Raw genomic sequence first — 14,072 nt, forward strand, 5'->3', positions numbered from 1 at the left:
TGTCCCACACTATCTAATTCAGGTCTTGGCATATTGATTATCAGATTTTGATATTTTTATTTAATTAGAAACTATAATATTTCTGAAAACCCAAACTGCAGCTAAAGAAGCCTCTTAATTATTTAATAGTCTAGAATAGATGATACAAAGCTCTTGTTTTTTATGATGGATAAGTATAGAAAGAAACTCAAGAATAACATATTTCTGTGTGTCTCTGTAATATCTTGTTCCTCCACACACAAACACAAACACTTTTTTTTTTGGCATGGTTAGTTTTCAGTAGTGTTGTGAAATATAGCATGAGTTCATATTAAAAAAAGAAAAATAAACATCGGTGCCTAGGCTACTGTAGGATGTGCTAGCCTAATCTAAATAATAATAACCATATCTTGTAATGCTAGTACTTGAACTGCAGCAAAGAGTGAATAATATATTACAGAAACTGGATTTAGTTAAACTTTTTTCTCTTTCCACTTCTCTGATAGCATGTCGTACTACTCTTTTTCGTATACTAAAAGTATCAAGCTTTTTCACTTTTGTTAAAGAAGAACTATCAGTCCTTACAAGGATCTGTACCATTTACAATTGTCAAAATGTTTGCATGAATATTAAACTGGGCAAAAGGCCAAGAACATTTTTAATGGTGGTTACAGCTGTTCCTTTGCTACGTTGTTTAGAATGAGACGATCCGGTAGCTATTTCCAGCAAAGCATTAACCAGAACTTCTTAATCTCATGGCCCATACTGTTCTACCACACACTGTTTAGCATCCCGTGGAGCTTGCCAGAAATATTGGTGGTTCAAAGCTGCTTTGGCTGAGATTCGCTTGTTGGGATCATACATTAGTAGTTGCTGTAATTTAGAAAGAGAGAAATATGAGCGTGCCTCAGTCTTTAAATCCTGCCCATTTACAGCAAACCCTTCAAGTAACCCTGAAATAACCCTTTGCAGTCCTCATTTTTTTCAAAAAGAACGAAGACAAACGAAGCTAGTCTACTTCTGCCCTGCTAATGAATGCTTGACTAAATGGGCCTTTGGCTTGATTTAGTAAGCTGCCTCGTACAAATGTGAGATATATTGGGCACAGTCCAATTTTTGTAATAGACACTTTCCAATTCTTGTCATAAGTATTAAAAAACAACCCAACCCCTTTACAAGTCTTTTACTCACCAGCAGTAAATCCCGTCCATCTTGATCCAAGTTTGGAATTATCACCTTCATATCTTTCCTTGGCCATTTGGGGAAATTTCCTTTATAGTCAGGAAGATTTGTGACTCCTGGCCACAGTGGTTCAGTAGGAGTACCAAGTGTGCGGAAAATCCGGAATAATTGGTCGATTTCAGAGTCTCCAGGAAACAAGGCTTTTCTAGTCACCTGAACCAAGGAGAAGAAGGTTCATTCACCTGGATTATTATACATATGATCTTCATTCTGGGTAACATTACTCTCTTCAAATAAAATGTTTCCATTATAAAAAGTCTGGTATATCAGAACAGACCTATCCAGTAGCCTACCAAGTATCAATGGGAAAAGAACAACAGACTGCGACAACTCTTCCAGGACACAGTTTACAAAATATTCATAAAATTCTTAATTATCAAGTTGCTATTCTCTGTCTCTCCTCTGCTCCCTCCATCACCAAAAATTGATTATGTTCCCTCAAATTGGTATCAACTTTCTGACACCACAGATAGATTTTCTCTAGAAAGACCAAAAGAATTATAGATGATAAAATACTGAATATACTTTAAGATTCTATGTTTTAAGAAGAAGAGAAATATATTAACCCAATATGTTATTAACCCAACACATATCCTGTTCATCGGGACAAGTATAACATTAATATATGAAACTGAATTATACCGAGATTTTGTAAGCTTTTAGACTTCAGTGTTTTGCATCACTTTGAGATCAGCTCCCAATGCTTTTTCAGTGTCTGTTTTTGGGGAAGTCAGCCTATCAGTTTCTGAAGCAGTTTCTAATTTATTACAAACCAGAGCAAAGTTAATACTTCCTCTGAAATGAAGTGGTTGTGTAGACTTTGTGGGCAGCCTCCTTGTGAGCTCTTTTGCCTCACATGCCCTGGACTCAGGTTAGGCATTATTCTTTCAGTTCAGTAGTGAACTGCCTAGAGTTCATTACTTTGGACCAATCTATCTAATCCTGCTTTCACTTAGAATTAATTTCCCCCTCCAAAATCCATCCACCATGGCAACACGCAGTCACTGTTAGAGCTATTGGGAAATGGGACCAAGTGATATAATTGCACGTTCGCAATTCATATCAATTTATAAATGCAAGAGAGGAACGGTGGCAAAAGGATCAGAAAATCTTTGAAGAATTTCAGTGGGTTTGTTTAGACTTCTTAAAACTGACCTTCAGTTACAAAGCTCCTCTCAGATATTTTTGCAAACTACCAAATGTAACAAACACATGTACTGAAAAAAACGGAGGGATTTTCTAAATTTCAGTAGCTCAGTTTGGGGGAATGAAATTCAGACAATCTGCTGGGCAAAAATTATGCAATTTGCCACTGATCTTTAGCAGGAGATGAGCCATTCTAATAACTACTTCTACTTCTGGTTCTCCTTCTGCCATTTTCCTAGTTCTAGCTACCTGGAAAAAAGCAGCACTCTTTTGGCTAGAGATCTAACTGATCTCATGTAGAGAGAACTTTAGAAATTAGATTAAGTTCATCTTAATCTAAACTTTTAAATTCATCTTTCAAAACATTTATGACTCTTGCCATTTCAAAATTCAGTATTGCAAAAGATACCTGGAGAAGGACTTTATACACATTTAATTTAATATTGTAAAATCATGCTTATTCTCTTAGACACTAGCAACCTCTAGTGGTTGCTTTTATACTGTACTCCAGTCTTATAAACCAATGAATGATATAAGTAGGCAAAAAGCAAAGGGAAACAATGTTTATGAAGCTCGAGGGAATTTAGTTAGATGATGAGACTTAAGACTAATGAAGTAAACTTAAGTGTAAGCTTTTAATAGCATTTTGGCAAATAATATTGAAACATAAGGATTTAGGAGTTATGGTGCTGCAGTGGTTAGAATGCAGTATTGCAGGCAAACTCTGCCCACAGCCAAAAGTTCATGCCTGACTGGATCAAGATTGACTCAGCCTTCCCTTTCCCAGGTCGGTAAAATGAGGACCCAGATTGTTGGGGGTTATATGCCGACATTGTAAACTGTCAGAGAGTGCTGTGAAGCACTATGGAGCAGTATATAAGTCTAAGTGCTATTGTTATTGCTGAATTTCCTCACACTTCCTTTTGTAGTTACAGCTGCTAAAACTAATCATCTGTCTAAGATAGACAAAGACAACCCACAGGCTACTTGCAGTCTCATTATCATCCTGAGGCCGTCCTTGTATTGTCCTGTGAGGCTTAATGCATATTGTTTAGTTGTACTCCTCCAACTAAAAAAAAGAAATTCTTCAGTAATACCATGATTTCACCAGACATGGCCTCTGCAACTGCCAGAAGAAAACTGTCCAACTTCAAATTAGGGTTCTGACAATTAGAAATGATAGGAAGAGAAAGCAAGATAGATTTCATAGTATCTTTTAGAATGTGTAGTGATGAAGAAAAGGGAATTTAAAAAAATACATGGGCACTCACAAAGCCCTTTTTTGCATATGCATTTTTCATCATTTATATTATGATTATAATGTTTCTCTGAAATAGAAAATGATGAAGAATGTTACCATTTCTGCAAAGATACAGCCAATGCTCCATATATCCACAGCTGTCGAGTAATATTTACAACCCAGTAAAATTTCAGGAGCCCGATACCATAAGGTTACCACCTAAAAGGAATCAAATTTAATGGTTGTTTGATATATAAGGCCTTCTCAGGTTTAATTAGAAACATTTATTATTCAACCATAAGTCCAAAGCACATTGAACATTTTTCAAGTGATTTACTAGAAATTCCAAGTCATTTACTAAAAGTCACATCAATACAACCTGCTGGAATTCAACGTCCTCTATTACGTTACATCAAACAAGTTTCATATCCCTTGATATTCTCTCTCTTCTAGTTTCTCCCTTTACTGGAAAGCACTCACAGCTGGACAAAAAGCAATAGCATGTGGGAGATGGACAAAAATATAGGCCAAAGATCTGGTGGAGGAATAGTCTCAAAGGCAAAAAAAGAAAAAAAAATCTAAGTCCCGAATTAACCATGTTAGGTGGCTTCAACAGAGATTTCTATGAAATCAATAGACTTATTGGGATATGCCTTTTTTTGGAAACAAAAATCCAGGAAAGTTCACATCCCAGTTCATATGAAAGTGTTGGAGGCTACATAGAGAATTTAAAAAGACATAAACCCTTTCTCTAATTTAACACCTTCCAATTCTAGACTGGCGGAGATTTTACAAAATTTACCTTTACCCTCCTCCATTTGCAAAATAAGCTTGTCCACTCTACTCCCTGAAAGGACCCTTGCCTCTTTATGTCAAGATAACATAATGCATTTGGTTGAGAATATCGGCCATAATGATCCGAAGGGAATCACTTTTTATTCTTTCCAACCCAATTGAATATTCGGAAGATATTCCACAAAACGGTTCAAGATCCATCTTCAGGATAACTCTGAAAATAGACTAGAATGGGTCCATATTTAATGCAAGGGAAGCCCCCAAACCAAAAAATCAGTAGAATCTGACTGGAAGCTTCATTTAAAAAGATCCAGTCCTTCAATGCTGCCAACTGCTCCGTTTAACACACACACACACACACACACACACACACACACCACACACACTTTCTCCCCAGACATGAGATCCAGAGTAGAGCTGCAATTAGAAAACATTCTAGAAGCTATGTTCTGTATGCTTTCCCTATCTTGTTTATATGAATCTTGATCTAAAATCTCAACTAGTTTGACACATCACAGTAGTTTCTTTTCATATAACTTAACAGTTTAAAATCCCTTTAGTTTTCTAGCGTTTTTCTCTATAAGCAGGCAACAGTTTTACTCTGGGCGGACTCTTAACATACTGCAACAACCATTCAATCTGCTGCAGTCAAGTGATCTTTATAGGGTGAGATTATTGCCCTTTCTATTCTGACAGGGGGCCACCCTTTCTTTTATGGCCCGTATACACATCTTCTAGCACCAGTCTGCTTTGGGCAGTAGAAGAGCCTAACTCTTTTAAACAGATCTCTCCCCAGGTCTATAATCTCCGGGTCTCTGAAACTGTCACAACCCTAAATGATATACTTCTTGTGTGTGTTTAACAAATTCCCCTTTTATCATACTAAATTCCCCCATTTTCATACTAAAAATGAAAATTTATTGGTAATTTTCAAGAGGTTCTTAGGGCTACACTTAAATTTTTTTATTTTTTTTTTTGGAAGGGGCTACAAACATAGCTCCCTCTTTCTCGCATGCACACTCATCTCTGTGTGATTTCTTTTCAGGGGCTGACCCGGCAACCTATATAACTGAGAAACAGACATTACCTCATGTGTGTAAGTACGTAGGGGAACTCCAAAAGCTCTAGCTAGGCCAAAATCGGCTAGTTTGATGGCTCCCATTTCGTTTATGAGCAAATTCTGTGGCTTCAGGTCTCTGTGGATAACTCTATGAGAATGGCAGAAGCTTACACCTTGTAACAGTTGGTAAAGATAGCTCTAGAAAGAAAAAGTTCAGAGAGCACGTATGAAGAAACTGTAAGGTTGACACATCATTTCCTAAGCAAAATAGCAATAGCACTTAGACTTATATACAGCTTCACAGTGCTTTATAAACCTCTCTAAGTGGTTTACAGAGTGAACATATTGCCCTCAACAATCTGGGACCTTAGGAGGATGGAAGGCTGAATCAACCTTGAGCCAGTGAGGATTGAACTGCTTGCAGTCGACAATACTGTATTCTAACCACTGCACCACCACAGCTCCTATGTTGTATCTCAAAATTTTGCTACCATATATGGGCTTCCAAAATAGTGACAGCTAATAAGTGATAGCAAAGGGTTAGAATAGAATTTATATCTTAGCTGCCACATGATGATTGTCTACATTTTTTTGCTAACTAGGTGACTTCATCTTAATTAGCACACAAAATAAAGAGATTCCAGGTTAGTATCTTTTTTAGCCCTGGAAAATGACACTATTCCCCTTCAAAAAAACAATTTGGGTGGTCTGGAGAAGTATGATGGGCACTGTAATTCTGGGAGAAGGGACTGGAATAAAGCTTTCCCTCACTCTGTGATGGCCCAAGATCATGAATCTGACTTTAGGCAGGACTAGAACTCACCACCAGCTGATTTTTAACCTAGTGCTTTTACACCCAGAAGCAGCATTTACTTAACTTTGGTTTCAGATATATTATTCCACACTGAGAATTACATATAATTTGAATGAAGACAACGTTACAGGCTTTTCAAATATTATACCACATATCAACATTCTACGGCCCTTTCCCCTTAAATAACAGCTTCAGGATAACATTGTTATTAAAAAACAGTATGAGGTAAAGCTGTTTAATACTTTTGCACAGCTGCTACTTTTGCAATGCCAAATCACTTCCTGAAATCTTTTTTTCCTTCACAGTTAAAAATGAATTTCTAAACGTGGGTTGGGAATTCCATGTAGATTTGAAAGGAGATGCAATTGGAAGCACAATCTCAGCAGGAAGAATAAAGATTAAGTATTTAATTCTTCCCATAACAACTTCATAACTGCTGTCAAATCTAGGTTTTCTATCATGAGCCAGAGGAAAAAAGAATAAAGTATATGTCAATGATTTTGCAACACTCCAGGTAAAAGGAACTGAAAACCTTTTTGACCACAAGAATCACATGGGATACCAGCTGGTCAGTTAGGAGCCACAAACAACCTGGGGCACATAGTCAGCCTTATGAGCTGCACCCAATCAGAAAAATAAATTCATTGGTATACTAAAACTATATTTTATTGAGCCAGGTTATGGTAACAGAATCTTGCAACTCAACCTGTGGCTTCCCTTCCTTCCCACTTATACCCCAGAGAGTTGCGGGGTGAGCCATTCTGTCTTTTTATAACACTTTCCTGCCTCCCTGGACTCAGTGCATATTTCTGCACTTGTTATTGTCTTAATGACTTCTGGGTGGTTTCTCCAAGATTACCTCCCTGGGTTCCTACAACCATACATACATATGTGCAGATAAATACTGTACAATCACCCACCCATCTTCTTTTTCCTCTTCCTTTACTGAACAGTCCTTTCCTGCAGCTTCCAAGACATCTAACTGTATAGCTGGTGGGGTACTATGACATTCCTAGGAATATGACAGTCATTTTTCTGCAGGCAGACAGAAAGTACTGTTGACTGCAGTGGGCCAGAGAGACGATTGTTGATCTATATGAGTTGTAGGTTGAGCATCCATGTTGCAAAGGAACAATCTGAAAAGATTGAAATTGTGCTAGCTAATTGCCAGAGACAGATAAAGGATAGTTCTCCAGATTGGGGCCCGTGAGGGAGGGTATTTGAGCCAATTGCTACCTTGACTAAGCTTAGAGGAAGCTCTCCTGTACGAGATGAGTCCATGTACTTTTTAAGATCTTGATTCAAATATTCAAAGACTAAGTATAGCTTCTTTTGATTATGTACTACATCAAGGAGCCTGGAAAAAAAGTAAACACAATGACTTGAGTATTTAGATTTAGATAAAATATGTAAGCATGATTACGGCAAGCTCTTCAATACAGCAGAAGGAGAATCAATATAAAAGGGTGATTACAGTGCAGAGGTGGTATTCAGATGGTTCAGACGGTTCGCCCGAACTAGTAGCAGAAATTGCAGGTGGGCCCAACCACCTAGGCTCTATGTCATCCTATTTAGGCACGTTTTTTAGTTTGGACACATGTGCGGAAGGCTGGGCGCATGAGTGGACAGGGCGCGCATGAGCGAAGCGAGCGTGCACACATGCATGCTCACATTTGCGAACCGGTAGGGAAAGTAAGTGAATACCACCCCTGTTACACTGTCTTAAAATTAAGGAAAATCCAATCTGAAATCTTTACAGGAAAGTCACTGGGTGACCTGGGGTAAGTTTCTCACCTCTCAGAGTTTTTATAATTGATGTTATGATTGTTTGCTACCCAGAGTCATGGGAAATAATCAAAACCATAAAAAAGCGAAAGTTAGAATATTTTGGACATGTGATGCGACACCCACAAAAATACGGCATTCTTCACTTAATCCTCCAAGGAAAGATTGAAGGCAAACGAGGTCCAGGCAGAAGGGGAACATCATGGCTTCAAAATCTAAGGGACTGGTTTGGACAAAACTCAACAGCACTTTTTAGTGTGGCTGTTGATAAAAATAGGATCGCCAACATGATCGGCGACGTCCGACGACGGATACGGCATTAGAAGAGGAAGAAGTTTTTCTTACCTCACTATATTTGGATGTTTCAATTCTTTTAACAGTGAGATTTCTCTGATTGCTGTACTAGGTACTCCTTCTGTCTCCCTGTGGAAGAAATATATTTCATGATGAAGCAATCCCAATCTTTCTAAGGAATGTTTTAGGCAGGATAGTTCATCATCCTCATCTTCTATGGGGATTGTTACATGATTGATCATAAATTCCATCTATGGATTTAATTAAAGTTATACAGTAACTACTCTTGATCTATAAATTACTACCTGTCAAGATGAACCATCACCCCATAAGTTTAAAAACAGGGGACCTAGTAAGTAGTGGATTAGTTCTAGGAATGCACAGAGTTGTTGTTGAGGGGCTTAGAACACAAAGCAAGAGAGGAATTCTGCCATGTAAAATTTAATTTAGTAAGCTTCAGAAGCTTTTGAAGTACCTATCATATATTAAGAATTGTTATGGTCAGATTGTTAATTATCAATTATTGATTAATTGCTTGAAGCAGCCATATTTTTATAGAAATAATGCCAGGGATAAAAAAAACATTTTTCAAGTTAACATTCTGCATTACTCTGCACATCCTGATAGAGAAGTTTTGTTCACTATTTGAGATGATCCAGAAAGACTGTTCCTGCAGAGAGGTATCCCATTAATTCCACTGCTATGAAACTGACATATAGGGCATGGTATAAGGGAATATAATATAGTTTCTTACTGAAAATAAATAAGACCAAATATATCTAGTGTCTGGATAGCAGTGGTGAGTTGCTACCGGTTCACACCGGATTGGGCGAACTGGTAGCAGTGGTGGCAGGAGGCTCTGCCCAGCCTCCCGGCCACTTCTGCGTATGCAGAATAGGATAGGATAGGATATTTTGGGACCTTTCTAGTAAAAGATAGAACATAAATAGATTGAGATGGTTTCTGATACAATTTCTCTATCTGGCCCAGCTGTGTCTCAAAGGTTTGCCACTTAGAAAAATTGTGAAATGCAAACAACTATATTCATACATCCAGTTTGAGCCTAAATTCATCATAGCTTACGCTCCTGAGGTACTTGCTCTTATATTATTAGAGATACCTTAAAATATACTTGATCTGGAATCTGTTAGGAAAGTCATATTATCACTATGAACAAATTCTAACCAAGATCTTCCAGAAGAGTTTTTAGAAGTCCACATTTCCCTCATCCCAAACATGTTTCACGAAATACCAAAACTTTTTCTTATAGTCTATTCCAAAATTCTATTTGAAAATCAGTTTAGGAGTAACAGATTTAGGAGTAACCTTGTGAACTAAGAGTTCAGGGTTTAGTTTCAGTACTTACGAATCAAGTCGGATTTTCTTCAGAGCAACTAACTGGCCTGTTTGCTTGTTTCTTGCTTTGTACACGACTCCATAGGTGCCCTCTCCAATCTTCTCTACTTTCTGGAATACATCTTGGAATGTGTCCATTTTTTGCTTTCTGACTTGGTGCTATAAAATTTATTCACAGCTTATACAAATAATACAACTTGCCATTTTTATACATCTCAATATTACATGCTGTCGTTACTTTTATCTCCTACAAAACCAGCTATGTAAATTTGCATGAATGTTATTTAAAGACCTCTTTTAACAACATCTTTAGAATAACTACCATCGTTTTTCTTACATTTTAGCTTCTGTTAGTAAAGCCAGTTTGTACAATGTTTAGCTTTTACAACATTTATTGTGTATTTTTTGTGTAATATTTTTTGCTTGCCAGTGAGTTTCATGAACATTTCATGTACAGTTTCATGTACAATTATGTACATTTATTTTGGCTGTCTTGCACTCCTTCCACCTCACAAATGGTTTAAGGTTAATGAATGATGTTTGACTATTACCTCTGCCAATTTATGCGCTCACATCCTGATCATAACAAATGATTATATCCATGAAGGGCAAAAACTTTTCTGATATGAAATTTTAACACACAGTGTTAAAAAGTGTTAAAGCACAGTGTTTGTGTCTTTCTATTTCCCTCTCACTCCCTATCTACATGAGTCTAAGTTAGCTAAACTAGCTAAATTACTCTGGAATATAAAAGACAGAAAATCTAACTTCCCTGACAATAAAAATAAACAATTTACTGTCCCATAGTGGCTTCCTCATTCTACCTACAGTAATTGGTTGGCCTATCTCTAGATGGGCCGCCTAATGGATATATTAAACCTGCTCCAAAACCTCCAAGAATAGTTAGGACTCATTCTAATAAAATAAGCAAGATTGAAAGGCAATAATTTGTATAAGCAAACCTGGTGAATTTCATCATCTAGCTTCTCCCAAGGTGTAGGGGTTCTTAGGTTTACAGTATTCATTCCTCTCAGTCTGCCAGTGAAGGACCAATGTTCCACCAATATGTGGAAAAAAACATGCTCTTTATTATAAAAGGGTCACTCATGAGTTTGTCTATGGAGTTGGCCATCCTTTTAGGCAAGAACACAGCATCTGAGAACTGCTGCTCCTGAATTCCCTAAAGGTTTCCCACTGTTGGCTGGCTGGGGAACTCTAATCCAGCATATCTAGATAACAAGAGGCTGGGGAGTAATCCTCTGAAACATGGTAGAAAACACATTATCTCACCACCAGTAGGAAAGTAAAACACCCTTCCCACAGATTCTATATATGAACTGGAAGTGTTGGAGAAAAAACTGTAAGAGGCAACTTCTCATTTCATCCTGTTTATATTTTCTTCTCCTTTCTCCCTTGCCCTTCAAGATGAAATTTATTTTCTCTACTCAGGTACGACAACACAGAATATATCAGTCTCTGAAACTTATTATAGGTTTCCAAAGTTAGGTCAAGCATGCATGGACATGTCTAATAGCATTCTATGGGCAAGATCCTGAAAATAGGGTGCTATAATTGAGGAACAAGGAACTAAAGGAGTATAAAGTAATGGGTTACAAATCGATTATAAAAAAGCTAGGTTTAAAATTGACTTTCTAGGTACCTGTTAAATGAACCATGACTTCAGCTTGTTCCAAATGCTCTGCTGAACTTCCTCTAATAGAGATTAGAAGTTATTATGTACAGGTAGTTCTCGACTTACAACCATGCATTTTCCAATGGTTCAAATTTACAACAGCACTGAAAAGAGTGACTTATGACTGTTTTTCACACGAATGTTGCAGCATTCCTATGGTCACATGATCAAAATTTGGATATAAAAAACTTGGGGAAAATAGAATTTGATGTTATATATGCTGAGAGCAGCTAGAATACTCTCTGCACAAAAATAGGATATTTTGATTCCCCCAACGAACAAATGGCTGCAAAAGTTGTTGGAATTAACAGAGATGGCTAAATTGCCTCCTTTGATTAAAGAAAAGAATACAATTAATTTTGTTTCTATTTGACTTTTGGAGGTTGTGATTGAAGTTGAAAAAATTAAACTTTGACTTTGGGTTTTGCTGTTGTTATAGAAATGGCTTGTATATATTATCACACAAAAGTAAAACTTGAGGCTGTTATCTTATTTTACTGCGCCAAAGAGATGGAAGTCAATGCTTTTCTTTTTCTTTTCCCATTTCTCTATACTTTTTCTTCTTCCTCCTTTTCCTCCCCTTTCCCATTTTTTTCATTTCTCTACATATTTCTGTATTTTATATTATGATAAACTAATAAATATATGAAGATTCAGAAAAGCTTTTTGGACCAAGTTGAGAATACTTGCCTAGATAGCTGAGCTATATAATAAATTCACATGAATGAGACAGGATGAAATACACTAGAGAAAGGAATTGCTTCCTCACGGAATTCCAAACACATGGACCTCTTCACAATACTGTGTAACATGTATTAGAATTCTAGAGTTGCCATATGTAAAGTTATTTAACTGTAAATGCTGTAACCCTCCCTTCTTCCTTTCATACTGTGCAATAAAAATACTACAATGATTTTAAAATTGATCAAAATTTAAACACTTGGCAACTGGCATGTATTTCTGATGGTTGCAGAGTGCTGGGGTCATGTCATCACCTTTTGTGACCTTCTGACAAGCATAGTCAGTGGGGAAGCCAGATGGGGAAGCCAGATTCACTTAACAAACTAATTTAAGAACTGCCGTGATTTAATTCCAGATTGACTTAACAAATTAACTTAAGAACTGCGGCGGTTTACTTAACAACTGTGGTTAAAAAAGATCATAAAATGCAGCAAAGCTCACTTAACTATCTTGCTTTAGCAATGTAAATTTGGGACTTAAATGTGGTCATAAGTCGAGGATTAGCTATACTTGCTAACTAATACCTGCTATATTTAAACTTCTGGCTATGCTCAGCAGCTCTTTGGGCAAACCTGTATTAATATTCAAATTCTTTAATTCTTCTATAAAACCACATGCCACTTGTTCTTGGGTTGCAAAATGTCCTGCCCAGCCCCCCGCCCCCCTCGCCAGGCAAGGCTGATTTACAACCAGGACAGGCATGGAAAAAAAACCTCTTTATCCCACAGGGGGGGACCTCATGGCCAAAAGATATGACGATGGTTGTTTTGAGGAGAAATCTTCAGGGAAAGCTATTATTTTCAAGCCTCTTTGAAGGCTTTCAAGAGGCACTTCCTCTTAGGAAGCAACTCCTGAGCTCAATCGATTCCTCTCTTCAGTGGTTCAGAGCTACAAGCTCCCACAATGCTTCCTGACACAAATAATGAAGAGTTGGTACTTCAAGAATTACCCTTAGGAGATTCTCTGGAATGTAGCATTTTTGAAAGGGACACACATCGCTCTACTAATCGGAGCAGGCCTCAGGCCAAACCTTGAACCAAACCTAGAATATTAGCTACTGACCAAGCAGTCACACATATGCACTCCATGTGCGTTTATGAACCACCCTTGCCAAAATTGGTTATTCGTGTGTAAAAGTCAGCTCCTGCTCTCCTCAAGAGGCCTCTCACCTGCTGATCCAACCTCCCATTAGCCTCCATGCCTTCCTTCTTGCTGAACCACAGACTTCCCAAAGGATCAAAATTCACCCTGTTTCTGCACCACTAGAGGGAGATACAAAAGTATATATATCGACCTAAGCTAGGCTGGGGAGGCCTTTAGATCCTTCCCCTCAAATTGCAGACTTTGCCCTCTGAAGCAGAATATAGAAAGTCAGAAGAAAAACGAAGTACAGGGAGAACTTTATGAGGCTTGCAATATAAATGATTAAGCATTTCCCTTTATTTTATTTTTCTCAGTGTATACTGTAAATTTCTCAGACAGAAAAACAGAGACGGTATCCTTGCCTCTCCAGAGTTCTAGTTGGATCTAGTTCTCCTGATTTTTTTTTGTTTTTGTTTTTGTCCTTCATCTGTTCAAACTACAAAAGAAAAAGAAAACAACCATTCCTGTGAAGAGAGAATTATAAATCAAAGTAGGCTTGCTGTAGGATGCAGCCTAAATAAGTAATGCATTTTCTCCCAGCATGTTTCCATGCCCTAACAGTTTTTTTTTTTTCAGTCTGGAGAAAAAAAATATTATTTTGAATATATAAAATGGCATGCCAGCTAGGAAAAGCAAGCATATCCCTCCAAGTCAAGATCGTTTTTGAAATTGTAGGTGGTCTTTCAGGCAAGGAAACAGTTTGTGCTAAATTTCAGTATATGAATGATTTCAACAAACAAACTTCAGACTATATATATCAACTGTTTTTATATCCCACAATGGC

At 37.4% G+C, this 14,072-nt stretch overlaps 1 protein-coding gene across 1 annotated transcript; it reads right to left on the reverse strand.

Annotated features, from left to right (window-relative positions):
* Window positions 1–732: 732 nt before the first annotated feature.
* Window positions 733–13,344, reverse strand: CDK3 (cyclin dependent kinase 3). Its single transcript, XM_070934610.1, has 8 exons — window positions 13,315–13,344; window positions 9,722–9,870; window positions 8,407–8,484; window positions 7,513–7,633; window positions 5,490–5,660; window positions 3,725–3,826; window positions 1,171–1,374; window positions 733–852 (listed from the first exon to the last, which is right to left on the reverse strand). Exons 1-8 carry the CDS (start codon window positions 13,342–13,344, stop codon window positions 733–735), a joined length of 975 nt encoding a protein of 324 aa, XP_070790711.1.
* Window positions 13,345–14,072: the final 728 nt, after the last annotated feature.

Source organism: Pituophis catenifer, unplaced genomic scaffold (assembly GCF_029215685.1).
Source record: "Pituophis catenifer annectens isolate HBS135680 unplaced genomic scaffold, rPitCat1.0.hap2 SCAF_2, whole genome shotgun sequence".
NCBI lineage: Eukaryota > Metazoa > Chordata > Lepidosauria > Squamata > Colubridae > Pituophis > Pituophis catenifer.